At 43.1% G+C, this 11,348-nt stretch overlaps 1 protein-coding gene across 1 annotated transcript in view; it reads left to right on the plus strand.

Moving 5' to 3' along the window:
* The window catches only part of amdhd1 (amidohydrolase domain containing 1), a 41,754-nt gene extending 33,503 nt beyond the window's left edge, over positions 1 to 8,251 (plus strand). Inside the window, exon 9 of the mRNA XM_076288021.1 lies at positions 8,146 to 8,251. Coding sequence (XP_076144136.1) covers positions 8,146 to 8,251 — 106 coding nt within the window. The remainder of the gene's footprint in view (positions 1 to 8,145) is intronic.
* Positions 8,252 to 11,348: the final 3,097 nt, after the last annotated feature.

Here is an 11,348-nt window from a genome sequence, read left to right on the forward strand (position 1 = left end):
CAAATACAAACAAGTGGGGTGTCTCAGCCGATAACGGTAACGTTGTCAGGGACAGGGGTAGTATGCCTAGACGTGGACTTATCCCTATTTTGATCCTCGTTTTGAAAAAAGTGGACAGGGCACCTGCAGGAATGAATGCGATGGTACGCACACACCCACATAACGCTTTGATAATATTTGTCCCGGTTAGGTTCCTGCATCGGTCAGTTAAAAAGTAGCCTACATACTGTAGTAGGCTAATAACATCCACATGCAATATCTTTATAACAACAACGCCTAACAACGACCTATTTATTTGGACAACTTTGTATAGCCCTATAAAGGCTAAAGTTACCTATTTTGTTCTAGCGAAGGCTACGTTCACGTATGGCTTTAAACAGTGGTAATGCTAGCCTAACGTTTTGACAAGCAATAATCTTGCCTACCTTGTGCTTGCGGCTTGCCCATTTGAAATAACTCGCTTTGCTGTCTCCATCCTTTCTGTTTTCGTTGTTTAAAAAAACGTGTTATATCCATGAGTCTCGAGTTAATGAATTAGCTTACCATTGTGTGCTGATAACCAGCATAGATAGTAATAGAAAACAACAAGCTAGCCTACAACTTCTGTAGCATGCCTGTGTATCTCTCCTGCTCAAACAAAAGGTGCGCGCATGCATAGTTCTGCATAAAGTTGATTTTGATAACGTTACAAACTTTACTTTACAGAAAATTGTAAATAGCCTACTGGCATGCAGTTAATGGAATAGGCTACTGTGCAGAGTTGAGAAGTTATGGTAGCCTAGGCCAATTTGGTGTGAATACACGCACACGGGGGAAATTCTCTCCTTGTTGAGTAGCCTGGCTGATACGCACAGTGCGTACGGCCATGGCTTTGGCGCGCCTTACTGAGAACGTCTGGCTGAAGCTCTCTTTTTTCGAGATCCGCTTTCATATTTCGTAATTGTCTCATGCAAAGCCATTGTTGTCTGTGATAGCATGCATTGATACGGGCAAAGACAGGTGACGATAAGACACTTGTTTTCTTTTTTAAATGTCCCGCGCCGGGGCCCCCTAGTGGCCGGGGCAGCAGCCCCTTTGCCCAATGCCCAAACGCGGCCCTGCTGACAACATGAACATCGGTATGATTCTAACTCATTATTATAGGAGTGGAAAAGATGAACCCGCTTACTGCCCGGGTCTTCATGGACAACAAAGTTGTCCACCAGTTTTTAAGTATGTGCACAACAAGTGGGATGAGATGTGGAACAGCAAGTGAGATCTTCACCAAAATGAACTCCACCTTAGAGGAGCACAGCATCCCTTGGAAAAACTGCATTGGTCTCTCAGTCGACAATGCAGCTGTGAACATATTGCCACACCAGCATGGTAAACCATTTATATTAACCTGATATACTGTATCTGTGACAGGAATAAAGTTGAACATTGGGTTCACAACCAGGGCTAAACTTAACAGATTACTCGACGAGAGTGACATCACACCACAGCAGGTAGATTCATTCCTGACAAGTGCTGTGGACTATGCATTTAAGAAACTGCCACTGGAAGAGCCACTGATCAAACATGCAAAATTCATAGATGTACGGCAGAAGGCTGAAAGTGACATCGAAGATGTCCTGTACTTTGTTGAAAGGTTGTTTTTTTTCTCTCTAATTATTGTCTATCATCTTAGCTGAAATACTCTGTGTTTTATGATGAGATATGTTCACTCCTAAACTGTACATGAGCTATTCTCATGTGGCTTCTCCTCAAAGATGCGTATGAACTGCTGCTGGTTGATGACAATATAGCTAAAACTCAACAATTGTAATTCTACTTTCATACAGTACATAGGTTTCCTCATCTTTTCCCATACCATGGGCCAGAGGAGCATGACATTCTGGGTGAAGAGTTTCTAAATTATCAGACCATGTCAATGATATCCATGCAGGACGAAACTGAAATGGAAAGCTTCTGGGCTGAAATGGCAACTCGGAAACATAAGGTAAACATTTGTGGCTTAGCTACATCTGTTGCTTAGAAATTGTTGCATGCATCTATTGTGTCATGCATGTTGCAAATGATGAATGTTTTTTTTAATCTGAACTTTGTTAATGGATCAACCTACAGTATACTTACAGTATTAATCAATGAAAAATCAAGGTATGTTTTTCCATTGTGTTCTTGGTGCATTTCCCATAGGTGACAGGAGCCAAAGAATTCGAGAGGCTTGCTGCCGTTGCCAAACTGGTCCTGGTGTTGCCCTATGCAAACGCAGATGCTGAAAGGGTGTTTTCAGTTGTGGGACTGAACAAAACCAAGACAGCCTAGCATTGGCACCTTGTCATCGATAATGACCATCAAGATGGCCTATCTGGAGCCCTGCTTCAAATGGGAGCCCCCCTCAGATATCATCAAGGCCTCCAAGAAGACCACAGACCAGTATAACCATGCGCACAGATCATAGACAAGGACATTACCCAGCTCCTGATCTGCATCTGATACTCATTATGCCTCATTTTTAGTTATTTTTGTAATGCATTCATCTGTTTTATTGCTTAAAAAAATTTGTGCTGTTTAAGCACTTTATTTGTTGCACTTTATTTGTCTCTGATGGACCATGTGGTGGGAGACTTTAAATGAAGAATAATGTCCCTCCCTAACTAATCTTGTGTTGTTTTTGGCTGAACATAAATCATTAAGTGCTCTTAAGAATACAATTATTCACAACATAGGTTAGGTTTTAGTTAAGAATTAGTTTAATACCATTTTAATCAAAATATCGATCAACTTACCTAGGTCAAATCTTAAACACTGATCTATGAATAAGGCTTTATTGTCATTTAGACACACCAATTAGTTTTCTGGTTGAATGTTCAGCTCAAGTCTACAGACTAAGACCTACAAGTCATGATGCCGATGCCATGAATAAGAATAATGCTGCTTTCGAGATGTCTCGTAAATCATCGTACACTCACCCGTACAACATGTACCAATGAGTGGCTTTAGGAACGCCTTTCTCTCGAGCAACGAGGGGCATTAGCAGGAGGCTAGTCATTGTTATTGTTTTGTGCTACATGTAGCCTCTAGCTAAACGGCTGGAAAACAAATTGTTACATTGTATTGCAGGCACAGCAAGACCGTGCAATGCATGAATTGGTGACCGGATTGAAGCAGCAATGTAATCTAGTGTATAAGAGCATTACATCAACTTTAACATGACCAAAAAAAAAATGCATGTCATCTCATCTCAACTATGGGCGCAGCCATGTTTGTTGTAAGGTCGTACGTCCACCTCGGGGTACCCTCAAGTACTCCGAGGTAAAGTGGGCGTGCCTGCCTAAAAAGAAAGCTGGGTAATTTACACTTTCCAACTCGGGCGGCGGATTTACGAGACATTTACGAGACATCTCGAAAGCAGCATTAGTTCAGGTATTGCACATCTTTAGCAGACCACCCAAAAGTCCACTAGAATGCAGGAAACTATATCTACTTAATTCAAAATCTCCTGGGGGTGGACCTTCAGCTATGTCCGTTTCACAGAATGTAACCAATATTGTCCATCTCCAGTAGGCTGCCCCTATCAACAGCTTTGGACCTCTCAACAAACCACCAGAATGCAGGGTACAACATGGGTACAACATCAAATTAATTCCAATTATTACACGGCTCTTCAGAGTGCTGCAGAACATTCCATTCACATGAATGGGCCTTCCCAACGTTCGGGCCTATGTTAAATCTACATAAATCACCGGCAAAGCATTTAATCACCGCTGTCAATGGCAACGGGTTTTGTGCTTCTGATTAATGTCTTTCATATCACTACGCAAGGACTGGAACTTCATTCAAACGTGAAAGCAGACGGTTGATCAGCTGTGTTCTAAAGAAAATAAGTCCCTTCAGGGCGGAACAAGACCCCTCCGCTGCGCGTCGGAGTCCGGTTCGCCCTGTCGGGACTTATTTTCCCAGTAATGACCGGCGTTCTATATATCTGATATCTGAGCCACCAACTTGTGTGGCTGCGTGCACGGCATAATTTTGGTCACCCACGACAAAATCTCACTCCAAGGTTTTTTTAAAAGTTGGCAGGTATGATTAGGGGTGCGAAATCACGATAGATGATCGGCAAAACCTTATAGCTGAACGAACTAGCCATGTTCTAGTTGGAAGAGTAGGCTAATGTAATACAGTATTATTTGATGCAATTTTCTGTGATATTTTAGAGGAGGCTGAGCTTCCCCTGTAGTCTTAGAGCTATCGCCTCTGTCCAGATTGTAGGAGAGCTAATATAGCCTGTGAAACAGTCCGGTGGACAGCAGAGAAAGTGATATGATGGTAGAGGCTGAGAGAGACAGGCTCATGCTGAACAATCCATTTCTCCCCTCCCATTTCGTGACATTGAAAAGTTGGATGGCCCTGGGGACAAAAGACCTCAACCTGCCTTTTGAGCATGACAGTGACAGAGGTCTGCCCAGGGCTCGAATTATCTTTTTGTCTTTAAGGGGGTCTCTCTATCTCATAAAAAGTTGGCACACCCCGTGCATAGCCTAACAAGGCGATGAAATAGCCTAGGCGTACAATATATGCGCACGGTAGGCCTAGGCTTTACCTTGACACACGCACACAACAGACATAGATTTTTCATAGAAATTGATTGCTTTTAATTAATTTCAACATATTATTGATTGTAATAGTCCATATTTCATTTCAATTTCACAGTACAAAGAAATAGACTAAACGATTTAGTCTGTGCCATTCTCAATTTCACAACGTAACTCATTTGAACCAGACCACCGTCTCAGATAGGCTATCCTCAGTGTCAAACACAATAATGCATGTAGTATAACTTATACACAGGGAAAAAGCACTAACTGGCAGAAATTATAAGTCATTGCAGCCAAACTATGTTCTAGTATTGTTGAACCGTGGAAAATTAATAGATGGACAATTTTGGAGTTTGCACTGAGATGTTGTCGGGTAGCCATTGAGTATTCTGACATGATGAGATTGCTAACAGGTGTTTTAAAATATCTGGGAACTTTCCGGAACTCTGAATGGCAGAGGATAGCTACAGATCATCAGACAACACAATCATTGTAGGCTGCATTATGGGCCATAATTTATTAACCTGGCCCTAGCCAGATGAATTTCGCTCCGCCTAGCTCCACTCATCCATCTGGAACCGATCCATTGAAGTGTTGCTTCAGAAGGATGGACCTAATCAAAAAATGCTTGCATATGATTGAATAAGCCACTTGTCCGTCATCTATTGACGTGCTACTTCAACCACTCACATCGAAGCCAACCCGTGACGCTGATAACAGTCTCACAGTCGCTTCTACGCTATGTCACATCTATGAAACTCCCGCCCTGCGTCCTGATTGGCTAAACCATAAAGTTGGTTGGAGAAATCACTCTCAATGGAAGAGGTTCCAGATGGATGTGAGTGAAGCTAGGCGGAGCTAAGCGGAACGACATTCATCTGGCTAGGGCCAGGTTAATAATTTATGGCTTTGTCAATCAACATAGAAGAGGTGAAGTGCAAGTTCAACAGCAAACTGGACTTTTCAGCACATATCAAACCATATAGGCTAGCCCAATGAACGCCTATGTAAATAGACAAAACACTCGCATCAAAGCAGGGCGACTTCTTCAGATTTGCGAGTGCTGTCAAAACGATCGTATACGGTTTGCTCATATATATAGTTTAGTGGTGTGGTGGTGAAGTGTCATGCTGCGTTCAAGAGCGTAGGGTAGATCTCCCGTAGTAGCCTATATTTTAATTTAACGTCTTTAATGGTAAGAGATCGCACAGGGATGGATAATGAGCGGTTGTTTAAGATTAAATTGCAATGCCAGACACCTTCAGATATGAGACCCCCTCAGGTTTTTGACTTTGTTGCTTTCATGGGAGCCAGTCCTCACTCTATGGAAGCTCGGCTCCCTCTGGCTCCCACGTAATTCGAGCACTGGGTCTGCCACTGAACATGCTCCTCTGTTTATTGAACATGCTGTGTAGTGGGTGGCGGTCATTGTCCATGATCGCCAGCATCCTGTTCATGGTCCATTTCTTATCAGTTGTTGTGAGTGACTCCCGCTCAATGCCAACAGAGCCAGATTTCCTTACCAGCCTGTTCATTCTCCCAGCGTCCTTCATCATAATGCTGCCTCCCCAGCACACCACAGCATAAGAGAGGACACTGGCAATGACAGACTAGTTAAACATCCAGAGGAGCTTACTGCAGACATTGAATGACCACAGCCTCCTCAGGAAGTAAAGCAGACTCTGCCCTTTCCAATACAGTGCATCTGTGTTGGCTGACCAGTCCAGTTTTTTGTCCAAGTGTATCCCCAGGTACTTATATGTGCTGACCACCTCCACATTGACCCCTTTGAAGGAAATTGGCAGCATAGGTGGCTTAGATCTCCTGAAATCCACCACCAACTCCTTGGTCTTTGTTGCATTCAGCTGCAGATGGTTGAGCCTGCACTATTGCACAAAGTCATCCTCCAGGTTCCTGTACTCATTCTCCTTTCCCTCCCTGATACAACTGGGCCCTTAGAATCGTCCTAACTTAGCGCCCCCCCCCTCCCCCCTAGCGGCACTCTGGGAACATAGGACCCTGGGAACATTGTTATGCTCCCATTCTGCATTGCCTCATTAGTGACCTAGCATGGGTTTTGACAAATGGGGCAAGGTGATCTAGTTTACTGACAAGTGTGTGTCTTGATTTGGGAGGGACAAAAATCATAACTTCTGTTTTGTCTCTGTTTAACTGGAGGAAGTTATTTGCCATCCAGCTTTTAATATCCTCCAGACAGTCCAGGCGAGACTGTAGAGAGTCCCTAGACTTCAGTGGGAGATAGAGTTGTGAGCCGTCTGCATAGAAGTGAAAAGATATGTTGTGTTTCCTGATAATGTTACCTAGTGGGAGCATATATGACTGGTCCAAGGATAGACCCTTGGGGGACACCATAGGAAACAGGAGCAGCAGATGAGAACTGACTGAGAGATACTGAGAAAGTCCTATGCTTCTAGTAAGAGCTGAACCATTGAAGGGCTGTACTTTTGATGCCAACCCACTGTTCAAGGTGGGTCAGAAGAGTGTTATGGTCCACAGTATCAAAGGCAGCACTAAGGTCCAATAAAACCAGGATAGCACTGTCACTTGAGTCTAGTGTGAGTAACAGATCATTTGTCACCTTTAGCAAAGCTGTTTCGGTGCTATGACGAGCTTTGAAACCTGACTGAAATGGTTCAAATAATTCATTTAAGTCTAAAGTGATGGAAAAGGTTGTCTTGTCACAACTGCAACCTTTTTTAGAGATAAATGGAAGCTTGGAAATGGGGCGATAGGTTTTTAGACACTTAGTATCCAGGTTAGGTTTTTTAAGCAGAGACTGGATGACTGCATGCTTAAAACATGAGGGAACGGTGCCAGAAGCTAGGCAGGAGTTAATAATTGTTTGAATGCTAGGGCCAACGGTATCAAAACTCCTTAATGATACGGGAGGGGACATAATTATCATCAGCATTAACTCACTTTTGCTTTTCATTTATTAATGCTTTCAGAACAAACTGCAGTGACAACCCTGCTGAAAAAAACAACTAGAAACCAGAAATCATGCTGGTAGCTGATTTTAGCTGGTCTTTGCTGGTTTTCTTCCAGGTCTTGCTGGTCTTTGCTGGTGTTGCTGGTTGGGCCACCAGGTGGACATGCTGGCGTGACCAACTGAGGAAGCTGGTCATGCTGGTGTGACTAGCCTGTCATGTGGGATACAGCTGGTGTAAGACGGTCATGCTGGTGACCAGCCTGCCAAGCTTGGCATTGTTGATATAAGATGGTCATGCTGGTTTGGTAGAATGACCAACATAAGCTGGCATGACCAGTTAAACCAGCAATGTAAGACCAGCAACACCAGCTAAAATGTACATGCATGTACACACACAGACACACACACGCTTGTCAACAACGCTTCCATGTACATGCGCGCACACACACACACACACACAGATACTCATTATATTATCAACACTTTCAGGCACGCACACACAAACACACTTGTTTATCAATGTTCCCAGGTACGAACACACTCATTGAGTTCATTGAGATTGGTGTGTTTGATTGGCAGGTGGGAGTTTGACTAACAGCGTGGTGTGTTTGACAGGTGGGAGCATCTGATCTATCAGCTTGGCGGTCATCAGGAGCTCATCAAACATGTCGTCATCAAAGGGCAGGTTGTCTATGACAACCAGGACACACTTGGCCTCTAAACACATGCACACACACATCACAGCAGCTATGACAAACACGAAACATCTAGGACATACAGGACACAGCATCTAGGACATACACAACCTCTAATCACACACACACACACACACACACATACACACCACTTGCCACCTCAAACCCGCCAACAGCAGCACCTTGGATTGGGAGTTGAGCGTGCTGACAATTGAGCTAAAAGCACAGGCTACTAGCTCTCATGCCAGCAGCACTCTAGTAGTCAGTTGCTAGTAATCATCATTAGTATGTTTGACGGAGATGTAGCTGAACTGACTGAGTAAATCAGGGGAACTTCCTGTAGAACACACAAACATGTGGGACTGAGGAACAAAGATCCAGGCTAAAGAGAACAGATCCAGTTTCAAGAACACAGATCCAGGCTAAAGAATACCGATCCAGGCTCAAGAACGCAGAACCTGGCTCAAGAACACAGAATGACTCCTCCCCCTGGGAGTTAATTGAGCAGGTGGACAAACCCCAAAAAGGCAAATTGCCATGTACTCCTTCTGTCTGTGCACATCACACAGGTAATATCAATAGTTAGACCATAAAAGATGCCTTTATCAAGAATATTGACCAAAAAACCATCAGATCAGGATATTCAGAGACAGAAATGGAGAAATATAAATAATGCTTTCTACCGGTGACGCTGTCTCTTTGTTCGGGCTCGATATACCGGATTACGTAGCGGTGGACTGTCAACAACATCATGTGCCCTATCATGTGGCTGGTTTTGATCAGTTTGTGAAGTGCAAATAAAGAGTTGCTGTGCTTAAAGTCTGTTGTGATGATTAACACCGGCCAAACAGCCAATCAGTGTAAAGCTCAATTTTATTCATAATGTGGTGTATATCCATGATATTCATGAGGGGGCGCTAGATATCTGCTGAAATAGGACATTTTTCCTCCAGCCTAATTATAGGGTTGTAAATAGGCTTTTAAAATAACATCTGAGCATGTATTTGACAGACCAATGTTGCATACAGTAGCTTCTATGTCATCAGAAAACAAGCTAAAAGACTTTAACTTGATGTGTGGATATATATTCAAGTGGGCGATGACACTGGACACTTTAGCAGATATCCATGAGGGGACACTTTAGCAGATATCCATGAGGGGGCGCTAGATATCACTGGACACTTTAGCAGATATCCATGAGGGGGCGCTAGATATCACTTGGCACTTTAGCAGATATCCATGAGGGGGCTCTTGATATCACTGGGCACTTTAGCAGATATCCATGAGGGGGCGCTAGATATCACTGGGCACTTTAGCAAGCACAAACATCTATATCCCCATACATCTCAAAATGGCACCGACAGGTTCTGCCGTAAAGAGGTACATACGTGCAGTGTTCCGCCTCTGTGAGTCAGGCAGCAACAGAAGGCTCATGTTAAGAGTGTTTGCCATCTTACGCTGAGTTGTAAAGTCCTTTTAGGCAAGTCCCTCCACTCGGCGGCCATATTGCAACACACTTTAGGCACTTATTGGGCAGAACTGCGCGTGTGCAAGGCTTCACATTACCAACCTCGCTCCAGCGATGCGATCACAACACATGATTGGCACGATGTATTCACAACACAGCACATGATTTGCACAATGTATTCACATGTCGACCTTTGTCTGCGGCAGGGGGGGATATGTGTAGACAACTGCCGTTTATTTATATATTAATTGCTGTTACAAACTAACCCCATACATTTCTATGGAGGATTTTGAGTGCTGCATCATGTTGGAGAGTTTGTCTCCATGCACTGGATGCCTGTCTTTAGAGATTTTTCAGGCAACATCTTGAATAGGTTAGAAAACCTGAAGCATTGTGAAAACGGTCTGCTTTCTGCAGTAGATTAACACTAGATGCATTTTGTGCATCTTAGCACAGGTGTTTTTGCTAAATAGCTGGTTGAAGAATTTAAGAGAATACTTTACAGAGACTTTAATCAGATTATTATACAGAAAAAAGGTATTCAAATCTGAGGATTTCCTGAAGGCCCTCAGAAACCTTTATCACCATCAGGGTCAAGGTTGTGACACTAGTATGTTACTTTGGAGCAACAACATGCAACAGTGGTAATAAATAGAAAAATGGATTTAATTGAAAAAAAAAAAAAAAAAAATTCTGATTTAATCAATCACATTTTATGAAAGTACTCATTAAATAACATATACAGAATAATTTCCACTGACAAAACAAGCCAGATACCATTGGTGGTCATTTTCGTGGAGGTTTGTTACCTAGAAGCAACAACGCACAACAAAAGAAACTACGTTTTACCAAACTCATTTTCAGTTCAGTTTTTATGCTTTAAATTCACTCAATGGCTCTAAAAGAGACTGTCATCATTCAAATCATTGCTATAAAGTACTGTCATATGTACAGAGTTTGTTCTTGCTCAGCCCCCTGACTTTCAGGGGGTAAGGTGAGTACAGTACAAAGGTGCTCGGGAACCAAAAGAACCCACCCTGAGCCGCAACAACATACATCACCACGCAATCTTGTGCTGGGCCTATAGGCCCTTGACAATGGTTTTCCCAGTCTTTTTGACCACCACAGCAGGAAAATAAAAGGAGGCGGGCACAGGTGAGGTCAAGCGGTCTACTGTAAGCCCCACTATACCCTGGGCGCTGTCCCTCACCCCATTTCCCTTTGGCCACCTCACTCGGACGTACCATTCATAATCCTTTTGCAGTTTTTGAGCAATGGACACCTTATTACAACTTGTCCTTCCTGTATAGTAGCAAATTGACAAGTATGACTGCTCCACCAGGGCTTGTGAGGAGCGCTGGTCCGGCATATCAATGGACCTCACTATTCACTATCCAATCAGCAGTAGCGACAACCAATTTGGGCCCACACATGATCACACACTCACACACATACTGTACACACACACACACTCTCACATCCATTGGAAGCTACAGTCATAGATAACGGCAGATATTTCTATATGGAATAGTTAAATCAATTATACTATTAAAAAATATTGTTATTTATGACAATAATATACCAAAACAAGGTATATTGTGAAAATTAGAATAATATTTGGTGATTCCCTGACATCTCAATGGCATGTTTACAAC

Source organism: Alosa pseudoharengus, unplaced genomic scaffold (assembly GCF_046254945.1).
Source record: "Alosa pseudoharengus isolate Yale_2024_CS ecotype anadromous, Long Island Sound unplaced genomic scaffold, YU_APseudo_1.1 YU_APseudo_1.1_scf_16, whole genome shotgun sequence".
Classification (NCBI taxonomy): domain Eukaryota; kingdom Metazoa; phylum Chordata; class Actinopteri; order Clupeiformes; family Clupeidae; genus Alosa; species Alosa pseudoharengus.